Raw genomic sequence first — 19,337 nt, 5'->3', positions numbered from 1 at the left:
AGTTTCTTAAAGGTGATGAGCAACCAGAAAAAAAAAAAGATTTATTATTACTTATATTACAACAGTGGCTCAATCACCATCAGGCCTCATTGTACAAACACAGTAAAATAGTCTCTTACCCGAAGAGTGTGCAGCAGGAGCAGGCAATAATTTTTGATGGGGGCCACTCCAAGGTTTTGGCAAGTGATCAAGGGCCATACTTTTCTATGGAGAAGATGTGGCATCTGGGAAGGAGGTTGGGTGCAGAAGGGAGTTTGGGGGAGGGAACTGGGGTGCAGGAGATGGTATGGGGTGTGGGAGGGAGTTTGGGTGAAGAAGGGGGATTGTGAGCTAGGCAGGTAATTGGGAGAGCAGGAGTGGGTATGGGTGCAGGAGAGGATTCCAGCCTAGGGGAGGGATATAGGAGGAGGTGCAGAGGATTTGGGTGATGAGCTGGGGCAGGAGACAGTGGTGACCTGGGGCAGGGAGTTGGGGTGTAGGAGGGGACTGGGGTGCCAGAGGCAGGCTCTGGCCAGGAGGTGCTTACCTAAGTAGCTCTTAGTCAGCAGCCCGGCAGGACCCTAAGGCAGGCTCTCAGTGGCTCTCTGCACTGTGTGCTGAGGATGGGGGAGGCAATGTGTGCATGTAAAATACTGCGGTGGCACATCTGCACCACTGTAGCTGCTCCACTGTGGCACTCCAGCTAAGGCGCTACCTATACCAATGGGAGATTTTCTCCCACTGGCACAGGTACTTAACCTTCTCAAGAGGCACTTTGGTGGGTAAGGATTCTGGATTTTTCATATGCTCGAGCAAAATAGTTATACCAACCTAAATTAAACCTTACTCGGCTAGGTTTAATGCATTTGGAAGCCTGTTGTTTCAATGCAGATGGAATATATGGGCTGGCCTAAAGGTGTTATCATAACCCAGTCACTGTTCAACAATAAACAATGATACACAAGATCCAGGGCTTGGTATACAGAGACTGCAGCCTGCTTAGCACATTAAAATCCTTTACATTTTTTCTTAAAGCCACAGAAAAGAAGGAAGAGTAGTTAAAGTATTTGACATGTAAAATATTAAGTAAGGTTTTTTTTAACAACATCCTTTGTCCCTGCACCCTTTAGCTGTAGACTGTTTTTAGAAGAAATCTCTCTCTCTCTCTCTCTCTCTCTCTCTCACACACACACACACATTTTTTTCACAATCTCTTAGCTGATCTTAAAGATGCGAGTAACTGCCTTTTTTGGGGAAAAGTAAAGTTAGCTGAAATGGGCTGGGGTGTCTGCTGATGTTATGGAAGACCTGTATCAGATGGAAAAAACCTTTCTCTGACAGCCTCTCAGATGGTATTAAAGGAGGGAGCTGTCATTCAAGGTGGTGTCTGGAATGCAGCTTGAGCCCCGGAGGTGGCAATGTCATCTAGGTCATTCTCATTCTGGTCAAGATGCTTCTCGGGGTCAGGATGGTGAAGGCCCAGGGTCCCAGGAAACAGTGGATGAAGCTCATTCCAGTAACTTTTGTCTGTTCTTTCCATCTGTTTTTCTTTCAGGTTTTTTGTACTTTCCTCACAAAAATCTCTCTCGTAAGGACTTTAAAAAAAGGACTGATGGGAGGAATAGCTCATCCCTTCGTTATTTTGTTTACCAATTAGGCTAATAGTCAAGGAACCAATTTTGGCTCATTAACTTTGTCATCAGCTCTCTCTCTTGTTTTTAACAAGCATAATATTAACTCAGTCCATGAATCATGTGAATTTGGACTTTTTGTTTAGACTACGTCAGTTACTCTGTGTCTCTGCTCTTTTCATGCTTTTCCCTATTAATATTTGTTGTTATAGGTTATTACATAGGCACTGATTTCTCAACCTCCCCCATTCATCCTGTGCCCTGCCCCCACTCTACCCTTTTACACCCCCTCCCCCAGGGTGCCCCATATTTAACTGGTGCCTCCCCATAGTGGGGGCATGATGTAAATGGCAGTCCAACCCCAGGGCCATCATGCGCTCCTCTCCCCATGTGACCTGCAGGAAGTGCTTTGTCCTCCTGCTCATAGACTCATAGACTTTAAGGTCAAAAGGGACCATTATGATCATCTAGTCTGACCCCCTGCACAATGCAGGCCACAGAATCTCACCCACCCCCTCCTAGAATAATCCTCTCACCTATATCTCAGATATTGAAGCCTTCAAATAGTTTGAAGACCCCAAGATACAGAGAATCCTCCAGCTGTGATCTGTACCCCATGCTACAGAGGAAGGAGAAAAACCTCCAGGGCCTCTGCCAATCTACCCTGGAGGAAAATTCCTTCCCGACCCCAAATATGGAGATCAGCTGAACCCTGAGCATGTGGGCAAGACTCACCACCTGTGCTCCCGAGCGCCAAGCCCCAGGACCCTCAAAGGTACAGCCACAGGGTCATACCTGAATGGTGAGTCAAACCAACACATTCACCACCCCTCTCGGGGGATTCGTCGTCCGCGGCGATTCCCCCGTCCTGGGCTTTTGCCTACGATGGTTAAATGCTGTGGCAGCGGCGGTTGTCCCTCGGTCCTAGCTGAGTCTTCATCCCTAATATCAGGCATCAGGGACCCTGGCGCCCCAGGTCTGGGGCTGCTGATGCCGGGAGGTCATCCACCGGGGTTGTTGCCCCCAGTTTGTTCTCCCACAACCCTTCCCCGGGGTTGCCCTCCTAGGCTTCCTTCCCCCGCTTCTCCGGACCAGTCAGGGTAGAGGTCTTTCTCTCCACTGCCCCCTCGCTCTGCTCTCCTTTTCCTCCACGCCTCCCCCTCTCCGGCTGCCCCAGCGCCACATTTAAACCCCCCGCCAGGCCTCTGGAGCATGCAGAGCAGTGTCAGGGTGCGTCGCGTGGTACAGCCGCTGATATCAGCACCCTGGGCGCGGCGGCGGCACCGAAGCGAGGGGACGGGCTCATGCCGTCACAATGACCTATGAAGAAAGACTGAAAATTTGGGTTTGCTTAGTTTGGAAAGGAGAAGACTGAGAGGGGGCATGATAGCACTTTTCAGGTATCTAAAAGGGTGTCACAAGGAGGAGGGAGAAAAATTGTCCCCTTGGCCTCTGAGAATAGGACAAGAAGCAATGGGCTTAAACTGCAGCAAGAGAAGTTTAGGTTGGACATTCGGAAAAACTTCCTAACTGTCAGGGCTTTTGTTTGGGCTTTGTTTCTTTCTTTAACTATCATTTTGCATTCCTTGTTCCTCCACGTAAGTGAATTTTTGATTTTGGGGTATGTGGCGGGGCACCGCCCGCCTCCGTCCCCCTTCCCCTGGGAAACAAAGCGTTGACCCCCAGCCTGGGGGCCTAATCTATAATCTCAGCAGGCCCAGCGGCCTAGTCCAGCACTTGCGGCAGGCCCAGCGGCCTAGTCCAGTACTCGCGGCAGGCCCAGCGGCCTAGTCCAGCACTCGCGGCAGGCCCAGCGGCCTAGTCCAGTACTCGCGGCAGGCCCAGCGGCCTAGTCCAGCACTCGCGGCAGGCCCCGCGGCCTAGTCCAGCACTCGCGGCAGGCCCCGCGGCCTAGTCCAGCACTCGCGGCAGGCCCCGCGGCCTAGTCCAGCACTCGCGGCAGGCCCAGCGGCCTAGTCCAGCACTCGCAGCAGGCCCAGCGGCCTAGTCCAGCACTCGCAGCAGGCCCAGCGGCCTAGTCCAGCACTCGCAGCAGGCCCAGCGGCCTAGTCCAGCACTCGCAGCAGGCCCCGCGGCCTAGTCCAGCACTGCGGGGTGGGGTAGGGGGGGTCCGGGCCCTCCCTCTCCACCGGACCCCAACCCAGGGCCCTAATGGTGGTGGGTGGTTCCCACCAACGGCTCAGCGGGGGGTCCTCCCCCAAAACATGCTAAGCCCACCGGGGGGGGGGTTTCCCGGCCCCTTGCCCTGGGTTACTTCCTACCCCCAATCTGGCAGCCGACGGAGGTCCCACCTGGCGATGCTGGGTTGCTGGCAGCAGCCTCGTCCGGCGGTCTTGTCCCTGGGGCAGGGGCACAGGGGCGTCTTCTGCAGCGGGGCGGACGGCCACCGGGCGTCGGTGTTGGGGGCGTGCTCGCCCCAGGGCTGGTGGTAGCCGCAGCGGTGCCTCCTCCGGCTCTGGATCTGGCGGCAGGTCCGGCGGCGGGCCTGCAGCTTGGGCCGGAGCTCCTGCCTCCTCAGCGGTCCGCCCCAACTGAGCAGCCCAGCAGTCTTTTATAGCGAGGCTGCACTCCGAGCATGCCCAGTAGGGCTGTGGGGGAGGGGCGTGTTCTGCCCAATAAATGGGCTCCCCCTCCTCCTGCTCAGTGCGGGGCAGGTTCGCCCCGTCACACACCTCCCCCCTTAAAAGGTTTCTTTCCGGTGGCTCCTCTTTAGGAGCTATGCGCGAAAGAAAATCTGCATTGCCGTGCACCTTCCCTGGTCGGTGCGCCACCTGAAACGAATATGGCTGCAAGGCTAGGTACCAGCGCATGATACGCGCATTGGTGTCTTTCATTGTTTGCAACCACCTTAAAGGGGCGTGATCCGTCACTACCAAAAAGGTACTCCCCAGTAAATAATACCTTAGTGCGTCCACGGCCCATTTCACGGCCAGTGCCTCCCTCTCTATGGTGGAGTACCGGGTTTCCCTCGGGTACAACTTGCGGCTTAAGTATAGCAGCGGGTGTTCTACTCCCTCTACCTCCTGGGATAGCACGGCCCCGAGTCCTACCTCGGAAGCATCCGTCTGTAGGATGAAGGGCCTGTCAAAGTCCGGCTGGGCTAATACCGGTCCCCGGGTAAGGTGGTCCCTCAAGGTCTGAAACGCCCTCTCGCACTCTGCTGACCACTCTACCCGCCGCGGGTGTTGGTTTTTGGTCAGGTCCGTCAGGGGGGCTGCTATGGTGGAAAAGTTAGGGACAAAGCGCCGGTAATACCCCACCAACCCCAGGAACTGCCTCACCTGTCGTTTCGTGGTGGGAGTGGGGTATTCTCGGAGGGCCTGGATTTTATCTATTACGGGTTTCACCTGTCCCTTCCCCACCGTATACCCCAAGTAGGTTACCTCTTCTTTCCCTAGGTGACATTTGGCCGGGTTCGCTGTTAACCTGGCTTCCCCTAGGGCCTTCAATACCTCCTCTAAGTGGGTTAGATGTTCCTCCCATCCTTCGCTGTACACAATAATATCATCGATGTACGCCGCTGCATACGCATTGTGGGGTGCCAAGACTTGATCCATCAGCCGCTGAAATGTGGCAGCGGCTCCATGCAGTCCGAAAGGCATCATCGTGAATTGGTAGAGCCCAAAAGGGGTTGGGAATGCTGTTTTGGCTTTCGTCCTCGGTGTCAACGGGATTTGCCAATATCCTTTAGTGAGGTCCAGGGTCGAAATATATCTGGCCCTCCCCAGGCGTTCTAGTAGTACATCTACCCGGGGCATGGGGTAAGCATCGAACTGGGAGATGGCGTTCACCTTGCGGAAGTCGATGCAAAACCTCACTGAGCCATTGGGCTTGGGGACCAGCACTATGGGGCTCCTCCACTCGCTGCGGGATTCTTCCACCACCCCTAGGGCCAACATTTCTTTTAGTTCTTGGCGCACGGTGTCCCACATCTTCCTGGGCAGGGGACGGTGACTGTCCCGTACTTTCTGCCCCGGTTTTGTGGCAATGTGGTGGCTAATTAACGGGGTCCTTCCTGGTTTAGCGGACAACACATGTGGGAATCGCGCTATGAGTTCTTGTAGCTGTTGCTTTTGTCCCTCCTTTAGGTCTTGCCCAACATCTACCTGGGGGTCCTCCCTCAAGGCTCCCACTTGTGGTCCCAACTCGTCCTCTGGGGGGAAGGGGGTGATCATCATTGCTTCCCTCTCCCTCCAGGCCTTCAGGAGGTTTACATGGTACACTCGTAAATCTTTCCGCCGCCCTGGTAGCCTCACCTCGTAATCGACTGGCCCGATCTTCCGCACGACTTCGAAGGGTCCTTGCCATTTTGCTAATAGCTTGGACTCCGAGGAGGGCAATAAGAGTAACACCCGATCCCCGGGTTGAAAGCTCCGCATCTTCGCCTTTTGGTTGTAGTGGCGTGCTTGTGTTTCCTGCGCCGTCCGCAGGTTCTCCTGGGCTAGCCGGCCCAATTCTTCTAACCGCTCTCGTAGTTGTAACACGTAGTGGATGGTCCCCTGGGCGCGTCTCTCTTGTCCCTCCCAAGTCTCTCTCAGTAAGTCCAGAATTCCCCGCGGTCGCCGGCCATACAATAATTCGAATGGGGAAAATCCCGTGGAGGCTTGGGGGACCTCCCTTACAGCGAAGAGAAGAGCGGGCAACCATCTGTCCCACTGTCGGGGGTCGTCGTCGACGAATTTCCGCAACATTGACTTCAGTGTCCTGTTGAACCGTTCCACCAGCCCATCCGTCTGAGGGTGGTACACGGAGGTTCTCAGGGAATGGATGTTCAGTAGGCGGCACAACTCCGTTATCAGCTTGGATGTTACGTTGGTCCCCTGGTCTGTTAGGATTGTCTTCGGGAGACCCACCCGGGCGAACACCTTTAAAAGTTCGTCAGCAATGGCGCGAGCTGTCGTGACCCGGAGGGGAATCGCCTCTGGGTATCGAGTGGCGTAGTCCACAATGACCAGAATGTATTTGTTCTTATTGGCGCTTTGCTCCAGCGGCCCGACCAAGTCCAACCCTATGCGTTCAAAGGGCGTCCCTACCACGGGCAGAGGGACCAACGGGGCTCGGGGGACCCCTCCGGGGTTAGCCCGCTGGCATTCGGGGCATGATGCACAATAGTCCCTCACCGCATGATGTATTCCCGGCCAGAAGAACCGCTGGGCTAGTCTGCACAATGTTTTTTCCCGGCCCAGGTGGCCTGCCCAGGGCACATCGTGGGCCAATCGCAATACCGTCGTCCGAAGCCGCTGAGGTACCAGCAGCTGGCAGATCTCGGCTTGGGTCTGCGGGTCTTGGGTCAGGCGGTACAGCAAGTCACCCCGTATCTCGAACCTCGGGCCTTGGGGCCCCCCAAAGGGGGCCCGGTCCCTCGACTCGGGTCCTCCCGCCTGCTCCCAGGCCCGGCTGAGGGTTGGGTCGTTCCTTTGTTCCTCTAGGAAATCGCCATCCAGGGAGAAAGCAGTTTCTTGGGGATCTATGGGGGGGGCGTCAATTCGAGAGGGTTGTGAGGCTCCCCTCCTGGCCCCCCTTGAGGTCCCTTCCCCGGGGTCTTTTTCCATCGGCAGTTCTGTTAGCGCTGCCTGTGGCTGTTCTGGGCCTCCCCCCTCGGGGTCCCCTCGCCTGTAGCCCTGTAGTAGGGTCCAAAAGTGGGGCCAATCCCGCCCCACTACCACGGGGTAAGCCAGTCGGGGGACTACCCCTACGCTGCACCTCTCTTCGTGCGCCCCGATCGCTAGCCTCACCTTAGCGGTGGGGTACGTCCTTACCTCCCCGTGGATACACTGCATTCTCACCGGGGGCCCCCATTGCTCTGGGTCACCGACTAGGTCTTCTTCTATCAGTGTCTGTCCACACCCCGTATCCACCAAGGCTGTGGTCTCCTCCCCTTGCACCTTAACTGGGATGAGTATCTTTGTCCCCCCTTCTTTCTGCGGTTGCACCCCCGCTACTAGTACTTGCCCATAGCTGCAGGCCCTGGGGGTGCCCCTCTCTTTCCCGGGGTCTCCCTGGCGGCTCCCTGGGCGGCCTGCCCCCCTCCGGGCTCCTCCGCCAACCCAGTGCCCTCTCAATAGGGCTACCGCCTGCCCCAACGTCTTGGGCCCCTGTCGCCGGATCCACTCCCTGTCCTCCTTGGGCAAACTCTTCAGGAGCTGCCCCACAGCCGCCCTAGTACCTTTCCGGGGGCCCATCTTCTCCCGGGCCCCCTCGAGCACCTGCCCGACTAAAATCCTGGCCTTTTTTTTTTTTTTTTTTTTTTTAAAGCACCCCCAAAAAAAAGGAAACCCCTCTCTGCGCCCCCTTTTACTCAAGGGGGGGGGATTATGCCCACATTCTCCACCAGTTGTGGCGGGGCACCGCCCGCCTCCGTCCCCCTTCCCCTGGGAAACAAAGCGTTGACCCCCAGCCTGGGGGCCTAATCTATAATCTCAGCAGGCCCAGCGGCCTAGTCCAGCACTTGCGGCAGGCCCAGCGGCCTAGTCCAGTACTCGCGGCAGGCCCAGCGGCCTAGTCCAGCACTCGCGGCAGGCCCAGCGGCCTAGTCCAGCACTCGCGGCAGGCCCCGCGGCCTAGTCCAGCACTCGCGGCAGGCCCCGCGGCCTAGTCCAGCACTCGCGGCAGGCCCCGCGGCCTAGTCCAGCACTCGCGGCAGGCCCAGCGGCCTAGTCCAGCACTCGCAGCAGGCCCAGCGGCCTAGTCCAGCACTCGCAGCAGGCCCAGCGGCCTAGTCCAGCACTCGCAGCAGGCCCAGCGGCCTAGTCCAGCACTCGCAGCAGGCCCAGCGGCCTAGTCCAGCACTCGCAGCAGGCCCCGCGGCCTAGTCCAGCACTGCGGGGTGGGGTAGGGGGGGTCCGGGCCCTCCCTCTCCACCGGACCCCAACCCAGGGCCCTAATGGTGGTGGGTGGTTCCCACCAACGGCTCAGCGGGGGGTCCTCCCCCAAAACATGCTAAGCCCACCGGGGGGGGGGTTTCCCGGCCCCTTGCCCTGGGTTACTTCCTACCCCCAATCTGGCAGCCGACGGAGGTCCCACCTGGCGATGCTGGGTTGCTGGCAGCAGCCTCGTCCGGCGGTCTTGTCCCTGGGGCAGGGGCACAGGGGCGTCTTCTGCAGCGGGGCGGACGGCCACCGGGCGTCGGTGTTGGGGGCGTGCTCGCCCCAGGGCTGGTGGTAGCCGCAGCGGTGCCTCCTCCGGCTCTGGATCTGGCGGCAGGTCCGGCGGCGGGCCTGCAGCTTGGGCCGGAGCTCCTGCCTCCTCAGCGGTCCGCCCCAACTGAGCAGCCCAGCAGTCTTTTATAGCGAGGCTGCACTCCGAGCATGCCCAGTAGGGCTGTGGGGGAGGGGCGTGTTCTGCCCAATAAATGGGCTCCCCCTCCTCCTGCTCAGTGCGGGGCAGGTTCGCCCCGTCACAGGGTACTTCAGTGTATTACAGTCATTGCTACTATTAATCCCTTTGTTAAATTATCATTGAAATTCTCTGTATCATCATACATTGATTATTCACAAATTCAGTCAATTTGCTTGTAAATAGCTCCATTTTTCCATTACCTTCAACCTTACCTTACTTACCACTGAAAAAAAATATGCATAGGGAAATGACCTCTCCCAGTTCTGTTTTAGCTGTATTTACTTGCAATATCTACAGTTATAATTCCCAGGTCTAAGCAGGAAATCTAGTTGCATGCCATCATTTAAAAGAACTAGATTGTTTTCATCAGTGAACTTCTGTAAGCGAGAGCCATTGTATCCGTTGTCTTACTTCCCCACAATTTATTACACCATTAAGATAACAGCATATAGTATAGGGGCTTTCATTATTCTTCACTGTTTCTTGTAACTCCAAACTTTCTAATTTCTCCATGCCTCACAAATATTAGAAATCCTTAAAGAAATATCTTCTGCACTGGGATTTCTATAGCATTTTATCCTATACTTACTTACCTCTTCCTTCTCTACAGTTATGCAGTTTAGTCTTTCTCTTCTGAAAGTACAAATGTCTTTTCCTTTTCCTACTTTTTAATTTCACCTAAAGGCAATATACCCTGGAATTTTAAATATAAACTTTTCAACAACCATGTGTCCTGGATACACGTGACGTCTGGTTTACTTTCATTTCCAGGCTATGTTCTTGTAGTTAATTAGACTTAATTTTTTCCCAGTTTGTGATTTACAATCTATCACTTCTAATATAACTGGAAAAAAACTTTCCTTTTTCATTCTTTGTGCCTCACTGCCTAGTCCTTCCGCAATGTTTATCATATTCCTTACACAATGAAGTTTGGTCTGCAATGCCCCTTTTCTGTGCAGGCTCTTCCTGCTCTACACGATGCTTTGACAGTTTCCTTACAGCTTCTGAAGAAGGTAAGTTAACCATTTTTGTCTTTTGTTTCTCCTTAGCTTGCCTTGCCACAACGCACCCTCCATAGAGCTGACTGTTAGTATCACCTCAGGCACCAACATCTGCTCTGGCCAGGGGATGCTCAACCCCCCCCCCCACATTGCATCCTGCCCCCACTATCTCCTCCCCAAACTTCCACCTTGCCCTGCCTCTTCTTCACCACAACCTGCTCCCACTCCGTCCCTTCCCCCAACCTGTTGTAATTGGCCCACCTCTTCCCCGCCTCTTAACTCCCCTTCCTTCAAGCACACCCCATCCTAGCATCTTCCCTCCCTCCCGGAGGTGCTAGGGCAGGCATGTCCAAAGTCCGGCCCGGGGGCCAATTGCGGCCCGTGTTCCGGTTTAATACGGCCCCCCAGGTAATTTGGCAATATCTATCTTTTATGGCCCCCAACGAATCCATATGTATTGAGATGAATACATTGTAAAATCTCAGTTAATGTCAGTTGGTCTAAATCAGTTATAAATATATTTGGACACAACATGTATACTTGGTGTTATGTTCCTGTTCATATTTTTTGAACTTAAAAGTTGACAGACAACCTTTATTACCAATAATATGTAATGTACTTTACAATGTTCCTGACATATATTTCAGCTTCCTGGATTTTTTTTTCATCTGGCCTTCAGATATGAAAGGCAGAGTGATTTAACACCTGTTTAGATTTGTCATCCATGTGACGAAATGAAAAGTATGCCATTTGCAATAAACTTTGCATAAAATAGTTAATTTGCATTTAATTTTAATGGTTCAAAGAATGTCAGGCAAAATGGTCGGCCCTCATGCATGTTCACTTCATCAAATCTGGCCCTCTTTGAAAAAAGTTTGGACACCCCTGTGCTAGGGGAAAGTAGCAGAGGGGGGGAGCTGCAGGCAGATGCTGATCTACTCTCTGTTCAGACCGTTTGTCTTCATTCTAAGTTCCGTTAATTAAACGTAGTACATGGCTGTGGTTCATGTTACAGAAATTCCCCTGCCTGGGGCAGTACGCTCCCACAGGCACAGATTGCTGACGAGCGCACGAGAAGAGACGGCTGGGTGGTAGTTGTGCTAGTGGCGAGCTGAGAGCCCTCATGCTTCCATGAGGCCAGCTCCTGTCACTGTACAGCTCCAGCCGTGCTGTTAATCCTCGCACAATACAGCCATGGCCAGCTCCACAGATAACATCAAAATGAGCCCATGGATACCCAGGCAGCCCTCCCTCGCCCACTCTGCATTCCTGCACAATGCAATTCTATAGGCAACTTCCAGTAAGTCTGCATAACCCCATACAGCCACCTCCCCCACCCCCGCCCCACTTTCACAGGGCAAGAGCAGTAACACTGCTGACCATGAGAAAAGCCAAGAGGGTCTTTGTTTTTTTTAAACTTTCTAGAACAGAGGTTTTTAAGTGACTGTACAGTGAGAAGCGAATAGCGTTAGGGAGCGTGGGCAGCTGCGGCATTCCCCAGATACAATGTGGACTGCCAAACAGTGTCCTCTTCACTCCAGAGCAGTGGTGGGCAACATGCGGCCCCTCGGGGTTCTAGGTGTGACCCCAGGGACATTTTGTTTGCTGCTGCCCAGGCGCCAGGTTGCCAGATTCTCCTGGTTTTCTTCCACTTCGTTTTTTTCCTACCAGTATTACTAAAGCGACATGCACGTAAAGCACTGCAGTGAGGTGTGCTGTTTACACACAACATTGACTGTAGGGTATATTGTCCACACTACAACACATTCACACTACAACACACTCTACTGCAGTGTGTATTGTTCACACTACAATATACTCACACTACAATACACTCACACTACAGATTTCTCGTGCATCACCCACAGTGGGGACCGGTCAGTGCTCATAGAGCATCTGTGACATGTATTGTATGAGACTCTCACACTGAAATGAATAAACAAGCTGCTTCCCTTGCTAAGCACTTGGTTTCGGGGGCACAGATCTCAAAGCAGGGAAGACTACAAAACAATAATTAGCCATAATGCAGCCTTTTAAGGAGGAGCTCATGGAAGGGCTCACCCAGACCAATTCCCCAGAGTCCTGTGTAACGCCACTGTGCCACAGAACAATGGACGGCGAGGTCCTGGAGACAGCTTAGTGCTTGTCAGAGGAAAGTCTCTTGATTTTGGATTTTTGCGTTCAGATAAAAAGGCAAAGCCCTTTCTTTTCTGACATGGCTCAGGAGACCGAGATGTGCATCCTGGATATGATGCTCCAGGGATGACCTAAATAACACGATGAGGAATTATGTATTCATTTCATAGGGATGCTTTCCTGTTCTTGGAAGGCACCTCCCGAGTTAGGCACTACTGCAGATAAAAAATAAGTGAGCAGCAGCAAGGAGCTAACCTCATGCTTCTGGGCAGGCCAAACTCACGTTGGCTTCAAGCGGAGTTTTAAAAGCAGACAACAGAAGTTGCCTCCATCTTTCATTTAGTCCCCTGCCCTGATGGCAGAACCAACCACCCCGTAGATAGGGGTGGTGAACCTTTTTTGGGTCAGGAGCCGCTGACCCACAAAAAAATCAGTCAGGAGCCAAGGGGAGGTAGCAGGGAGGCTGTAGTGCCAGTGTGAGCTTCCCAATATTGGGGGAGGTCCCAAGCTGGGGAGGACCAGATCCAGGCAAGCCGGGGGCCATATCCTGCCCCAGGAGTGTACTGGCAATCAAAATAGGCCCAGGAAATGGGTTGAGAATGGCCCGCCCCATGACGTCACCCCTGCGTGTCCCTCAAGCCCCGCCCTCTGGCACGCGGTGCATGCGGCAGGTCGGGCTCTGTGTGCCGCATACAGCACAGACGTGAAGCCACTCGGAGTGAGGGGCAATGGTGTGTGGACACGACGGCCCACCAGGAAATTCCCAGGATCCCATCGGGCCAGTCCACCCCCTGTTGAGCCCCCAGACCTTAGGATCCCCAACCCTGAACTAGATCATCCCTGATAGATATCTGTCCAACCTGGTTTTAAATATCTCCATTGTTGGAGATTCCACAACCTCCCTGGGCAACTTATTCCAGCGTTTAACCACCGACAGGAAGTTTTTCCTAAGGTCCAACCTAACCCTCCCTTGCTGCAATTTAAGCCCATTGCTTCTTGTCCTATCCTCAGAGGCCAAGGAGAATAATTTCTCTCCCTCCTCCCTTTCAACATTCTTTTAGGTATTTGAAAGCTGCTATCATTTCCCATCTCAGTCTTCTCTTTTCCAAACTAAACAAATCCAGTTCTTCCACTCTTTCCTCATAGGTCATGTTCTCTAGACCGTTAATCATTCTTGTTGCTCTTCTCTGGACCTTCTCCAGTTTCTCCACCTCTTTCTTGAAATGTGGTGCCCAGAACTGGACAGAGTAGTGCAGAAGAATTACTTCTCCTGTCTTGCTCCCAACTCTCCTGTATTGTAAACAGCAGACTTTCCCTGCATTACAAAAATAACATCTCAGGTCATTAGAAATCAAATAATTATACAACCTCATTTCACACTGGATTATTTTGTAGGGTAGGCAAGCAGAGGCTTTATAGCCAGAAGGGAGCTTTCAAATTATTCTAGAGGAGCGATACAGGGGGCAGACTTGAAGACAAGCAAATAAAATCTGGGCTTTCCAAAGGTAGGTATGTAGTAGGCTTCTATGCTATGCCCTGGCTAAGGCAAATTCTAATACTCCTTACAAGACCAGCCCTGGACACCTCAAGGCATCATGAGCCAATGGAAGGGATAAAGTGAATTACAGGGAGAGTTATTTAAAAGGATAGTTCTTCATAGTTTTGTCCTGCCCCATCTGCATCCTTTTTGCAGATGAGACTCTGGTGCCCCTCGAAGTGCTGGTTTCAGCACGAATGCTGGAGGGATTCTGTTCCTTGTTTGCAAAGGGAAGGGCTGTGCTTGTGCAGAAGCAGCAAAATCACCAGGTAAAAAGTACAGGCTGTCCCTCCCTTAACTGGGACTCTCTGGTCCAATAACATCTGTCATCCAGCAGCACCACGGATGTTCCTGGAGCACACAGCCCAGGTATAAGGAGATTGGTCACAGGGCAGGAGTGGCAGGGAGGGTGAGGAGACTCATCCAGGAGCCAGAGGGCAGGACACTGAGGGGTGGGCAGTACAGCAGGGAGCTCTGGCCCCTACAGCCAGGCAGTAGCAGGGGGTCCAGCAGCAGCACACTGTCCCCGGTGGCAGCTAGGGCGCTCTATCCCTGGCTGCAGAGCTCTGATCCCAGAGGCAGCCACAGGCAGGCAGCAGCGGGGCTAGGCTAGAGTCCTAGCCTGGAGTAGCAAGACAGCATGGGCTATATTGGGAGGGACCCTCCCCTGATCCAGCATAACCCCTTGTTTGGGACTGGACAGGTCCTGAGGGTGCCTGACGATGGAGGGCCAACCTGTAGTGAAATTAACAAGCTGAAATTACTGAATTAAATAGAGAAAGACCAAACAACCCGGTTGAAAGAGCAGCTCCTTAGTCAAAGAGCTAACAGATTAAGTTTGAAAAAACAACAAATAGTCTAGTAGCACTTTATTTTGGTCCTAGACATCCAACACTCAGGTCATCTGAAGAAGCAGGCTGTACCCACGAAACTCATGATACCATCTACATGTTTTGTAAAGTGCTGCCAGACTATTGGTTGTTTTTTCAGTTTACCTGTACAAACTAACTTGGCTACCCCCTGAAGATTAAGTTTGGTAAAGCTCTGAACTGTTTTAGGCCATGAAGCAGAATCTGCATTTCTAACATTGCTATTTATATAACAATCTGTTATAAATTAAGAGCATCCCCCTATCAAGGGTATTACAGGGCCCAGCTATGCTGTGAAGTACCATTTTTCCCCTCTCTTCAATTGGTCAGCTTTACATAGATCCAAGTCGTGTGCTGAAGCAGAGCTAAGGAGAAAACAGGAAATGATGCCTACATCCTGTCTCTAGAGAGCACTACAGGCAGAGGCTGCTGCTGCACCAGTCTACGCAACAGCATGGAGGGAAGGACTGTATGAAAAATGGACACAATTTGTAACTGACGCCCTGCTTTGGAGTTTGTTCTAGAGCCTCAGGGCAGGATGACAGTTGCTGAAATCCTTTGGTTTCATTTTGATGTTAACAGGAAGGACAGTCTCAGGATACCGGGACACCTGAGGAGAGGCAGGGCTAGAAGCCAAGCACGCCTGAATTTCACTTCCACGTCTAACAGACACGCCGTGGCCCTGGGCAGTTCATTAAACCTGTTTGTGTAGAGTTCCTCCATCATCTGTGAAATGAGGAGAGTGCTCATGGCGGGGAGAGGGGGTGGATGGGGGGGAGCAGTCAGCATTTGTGAAATACTTTGAAGTAGGGGAGTGAATGGTAACCGGTTACCTGGTAAGCATTACGAGGTGGTGCACGTGCTGAGGGCTGCCCCAGCCCTGCTGGGCCCCCGCACAGGACTGCAGCTCCCAGCCACCAACAGTCCCAGTGTGAGGGCCAGAAGCAGGAGCCCCATGGGCTAGGGTCCACTCCAGCCAGCCTGGAACACTCTCCTGCCCAGGATCCCACTTAACCAGTTAGGCTAATCCAACATTTAACTGGTTAACTCCTTAATCAGAATTTTACATCCCTACGTTGCATTTGAACACTAGGATTATAAAAATACTCTGATGGCCGGGGCAACTGGTGCCTGCAAGGAGAAGAGGTGCAGGGAGGGTCACCTGGAGCTTCAGGGAGGGGACACGTGGTGCATCCCATTTAGCAATTAAAATTTTGACAGAGGCATAAGGGTGGTAACCTTCCCAAGCGCTACCACGATGATGATATCAATAGTAACACCTGTAGCTTGGCTTGCTCCTCCTCCCTAACTACAGGATATGCACCACATATCAGGCTACAACCTGCCAGCCACACATACAATAAACCAGAATCTCCACTGGAGACATGATCAGGGAGTGCAAGTTTCTGAGCCATCCTCAAGCTACACAGGACCATACCAAGTAGCCTTAGTAAAACCCCAATGGTGCAAACTATTCAGTCACTCCGCAAAATGCAGGCGTATAAGATTTTATTGTTTATCTGAAAATGGATACTTGGCATTTCTGCATCACAGAAGCAGGCTTGAATTAAAAAAATATATATATGCTGCTTGTAATATTTCTCCGAGCTGACACTTGGCAATCTACCTATCTACTGTGTGGAGAAAATGAGGACTACTCTAGGAAAACAAAGCCAACCTCAACAATAGCAGCCTTGTGGCTTTCACATCTAAATGCTAGTCACTCATTAGGGGCCAGATGTTTGGATGTGGGAGTTTCATGTAGAGAAAGAATGATTTGAAGAAAGCCCAAAGCCAACAACTGCCCCTCCCCCCTGTCTTAGAACTTGCTGTGCCATCCAGCAGACTTTAGCTCAGGGCTACTCAACTTTGGAAGCCCTGGGAGGCCACAATGATATTTACAGCACATGCCGAGTGCCGCAGCTTAAGCGTGATTGCATAAATATACAAATATATGCAAATAGTTTTCACACTGATGGTCATGAATACAGAGCACTTCCCACACTGTCCCGGCACCTCCTCCCTGGGGGCTAGAAACACCAACCCTCTGTGCCTACCTGTACTAGCCAGTCTGTCTGCTTGCATCTTTCAATCTTCACCCCGCCTGAGAGATGCCTCGCTGTTATGGAGCGTGTTCCCAGTGGAGACCATGTTCAAAGGATCCCACACGCAGGCCACATAAACCCAAACTGCACCACATGCGGCCAGCGTGTTGAGTAGTCCTGCTTCAGCCCATGCTGCTGTCCCCTCTAAACAGGAGCTGCTAGTGGAGCAGTCTAGCTACTGCAGACATTGAGAAGCAGTAAGCTCACTTCTGCAGCTCCTTGCTTGCCCAGAAAATAAGAGATTGGGATCCCCCAGCTCCCAACCTACCAAGCCTGAAAGGAACAAGATTGTTATTGCCGGAGGCATCTCAAAACTATTGCCTAGTTATGACACCGCAAAGCCATCTTCTACTTTGTAAGTCAGGGCTGCTCTAGCTTTGCAGGGCTTAGTGATGAGTAAGACAAGCTGGCATAAGCCACTCACGGTGGCAGCCAGGAAGTGCCCTGCCCCCGTGCCCTTGCCAAAATTTTGATTGCTGCATGGGGAGATGCATCACTTATCTCCCTAATGCTGTGCAGTTGCAGATCTGCCCACTAAGCTGGGGTGGAAAAGCAGCTCAGCTTCCCAGAGCAAATGGGGGACAGCAGGTGGGGAAAAATGTCCTGCCATATCCTTGGATCAGCCATAGGACTGGCACTCCTATGCTGCAAACACCTCATGCTATCAGGGCTGGATTAACTCTTCTACAGGCTCAGGGCTTTTAGATTGTGGGGCCTCATAGGCTCCAAAATGGGGCCAAAACTCAGTTGTTTGTGGGAGGCAACTGTGGGTTGAAGCATAATGGGTGAAGAAGTAGGTGAGGGCTCTGGGACTGAAGCATTTGGGGAACAGGAAGGGGAATCCAGGCTGGGGCCAAGGGATCTAGTGTGTGAGGGGACTCATGGCAGAGGTTTGGGTGAGCATGCAGGGTCTGGGAGGGATTTAAGGTGCAGGAGGGGCTCACAGCTGGGGTAGGGGGTTGAGATGGGGAGCTGCTCCATGTAAATTCTCCCATTTGCTGCTGCTGGTGGTAGTAGTAGTAATAGGTAGCTCTGTGCTCACCTGCAGTTGCCACCTCCCCCATCCCAGTCCTGGCCAATGGGAGTTGTGAGGGCTGAGCATCCAAGCAAGGGCAGTGCAGGGATGGAGCTTCCCTTGGCACTCCTAGCAACGTGGCTCCAGCCAAGAGGGGTTGGGTTGTTAGAATATGGTGCCAGGAAGGACTGTCCTGGAACACTGCCCTGCATGCAATCACAGGTATAAGCCCAGTCTCATTAACAATTGAAGATTGTTAAAGCCTTAGAAGTTTCCATCCTATTTTTAGCCTCACCTTGAAACAGGTCTGACAGTGAAGGAAGTGCATTACAGTTGTCCATTATTCTAAAGATAGGCTGAATTAGAGAAACAAGCCCATGAGACGTCTCCTCAGCTAGGCAGGCTTATCCAGCATGTCTAGCCCAAACGTATTTAAAACTTTGTATCTTCTTTACAGATTTGAAAGTTCTGGTTATGATTTCTGATATGACTATAGTTAAAAGTTTAACTTTCCACAGTTCAGGTCAGTGATTCTGAACCTTTACAAGAATGGAAACATTTAACTTAATTGCTTCCAGCTGCTCTGCAATTTTACTCTCTGAAAAACAGGACAGACATGAAACCATTCTTCATCCATGTCAACCGTGGTCTCAGAATGAAAAATGCATTTGGAAATGCACATGTAATTGCTTGCAAAAGAAACAGTTTGAATTTATAAACCAGAATTGCTTTGTTATTTTATTCTATTTTCAAAATGATGTCGCTAGTCACAAGCCTGCATAAACAGTTTATAATAGAAGTGTCAAAAAACCCTTCATTATGGCTATACATTTGAATGACCTCTATCAGATGAGTCATGTTAAGGAAAGAAGAGTGGTGCTGGAAAATCTATTATTGCATTTGCATCCTTAGCACTTTCTCCATCAAGTTAACACATGACAAAGTGCTTCATCCTTATCAGCTGGCATGCACAGGTTCATCTGAGGTTGTAGTCAGGCACATAGGATTTCTGCTAAAGGGGATGCTTCAGCTCACTGTAGCAGTTTCTGAAAAAGCTGAACTAGACATTGGCTTCAACATTCATCTTTACTAGTCCTGGGGGGCTGGAGGCTGGTCAGTTTGTAGGAAAACTGATTTCAAGTTACATTAACTGAGGTTTTAAAATAAGATAAAAACAGCAACACAATACGGTTTGCAGCTATTTTATTTACAAGTATACATTTAACACAAAGAAACACTGATATCCAAGCCTAGTTAAGAGTAGTGTAACAATATGCATCATTTGATGATTATTCTAACCAACAAACTACACTGAAAAATTAATGCCAGTAAAATTCTTGGTCATAATATTAAGAAATACAATATAAACTGAAAATATGATTGCTTAAAATTTGAAAATGGAAGTGAAGCCATTTACACAAGCGTCAGAGTTTAACATAATCTGAAGGGAAAGGCTCCAACTGTGAATCTTTCAGGTTAACAGAAGAAAAAAGAAGCATATAGTTTATCCTTAAAGATAACAGGCAGTTTGCTTCTTCAGGTAGAATGTATTCCCAGGTTTTGCAGTGGAATTACATTAGTGAGCATGAAGACTTCCCTTGTGAAGATGCCCCATCAATCTTTTCTGCCTCCAAAATTATCCTCCTAAAAACGTCAACAGCAGTCTACAAGAGAGAGAGATTACTATTTTAATAAATACATAAAT

General features: G+C 51.5%; 2 protein-coding genes across 3 annotated transcripts in view; both read right to left on the bottom strand.

Moving 5' to 3' along the window:
• Positions 1 to 1,354: 1,354 nt before the first annotated feature.
• Positions 1,355 to 17,973, bottom strand: LOC142826881 (uncharacterized). Its single transcript, XM_075919836.1, has 4 exons — positions 17,928 to 17,973; positions 8,655 to 8,873; positions 4,533 to 7,098; positions 1,355 to 1,574 (listed from the first exon to the last, which is right to left on the bottom strand). The coding sequence occupies exons 1-4, from the start codon at positions 17,971 to 17,973 to the stop codon at positions 1,355 to 1,357; spliced, it is 3,051 nt and encodes a 1,016-aa protein (XP_075775951.1).
• An 845-nt stretch (positions 17,974 to 18,818) lies between these two features.
• Positions 18,819 to 19,337, bottom strand: part of RHEB (Ras homolog, mTORC1 binding) — a 61,028-nt gene continuing 60,509 nt past the window's right edge. For both annotated transcript variants that reach the window (XM_075922821.1, XM_025180743.2), the window contains one exon: positions 18,819 to 19,296. In XM_075922821.1, the coding sequence (XP_075778936.1) occupies positions 19,204 to 19,296 (93 nt within the window). In that variant the 3' untranslated portion in view covers positions 18,819 to 19,203. The remainder of the gene's footprint in view (positions 19,297 to 19,337) is intronic.

The sequence above is a fragment of the Pelodiscus sinensis genome, chromosome 2 (assembly GCF_049634645.1).
Source record: "Pelodiscus sinensis isolate JC-2024 chromosome 2, ASM4963464v1, whole genome shotgun sequence".
Taxonomy (NCBI): Eukaryota; Metazoa; Chordata; order Testudines; family Trionychidae; genus Pelodiscus; species Pelodiscus sinensis.
Note: the sequence above shows the minus strand (reverse complement) of the source record. Positions and strands in the feature narration are given on the sequence as shown.

What these genes read in the sequence shown, in the direction of transcription:
- LOC142826881 (XM_075919836.1), bottom strand. Translation starts at nt 17,973, where the DNA reads ATGGACAACTGTAATGCACTTCCTTCACTGTCAGACCTGTTTCAAG. An exon ending in CAGCAACCCAGCATCGCCAG is followed by an intron (nt 7,099 to 8,654) that starts GTGGGACCTCCG and finishes CCCCCCCCATAG; the next exon opens with ATCCCCAAGAAACTGCTTTC. An exon ending in TGGGCCGTGGACGCACTAAG is followed by an intron (nt 1,575 to 4,532) that starts GTATTATTTACT and finishes CTTTTTTTAAAG; the next exon opens with TCCTTACGAGAGAGATTTTT.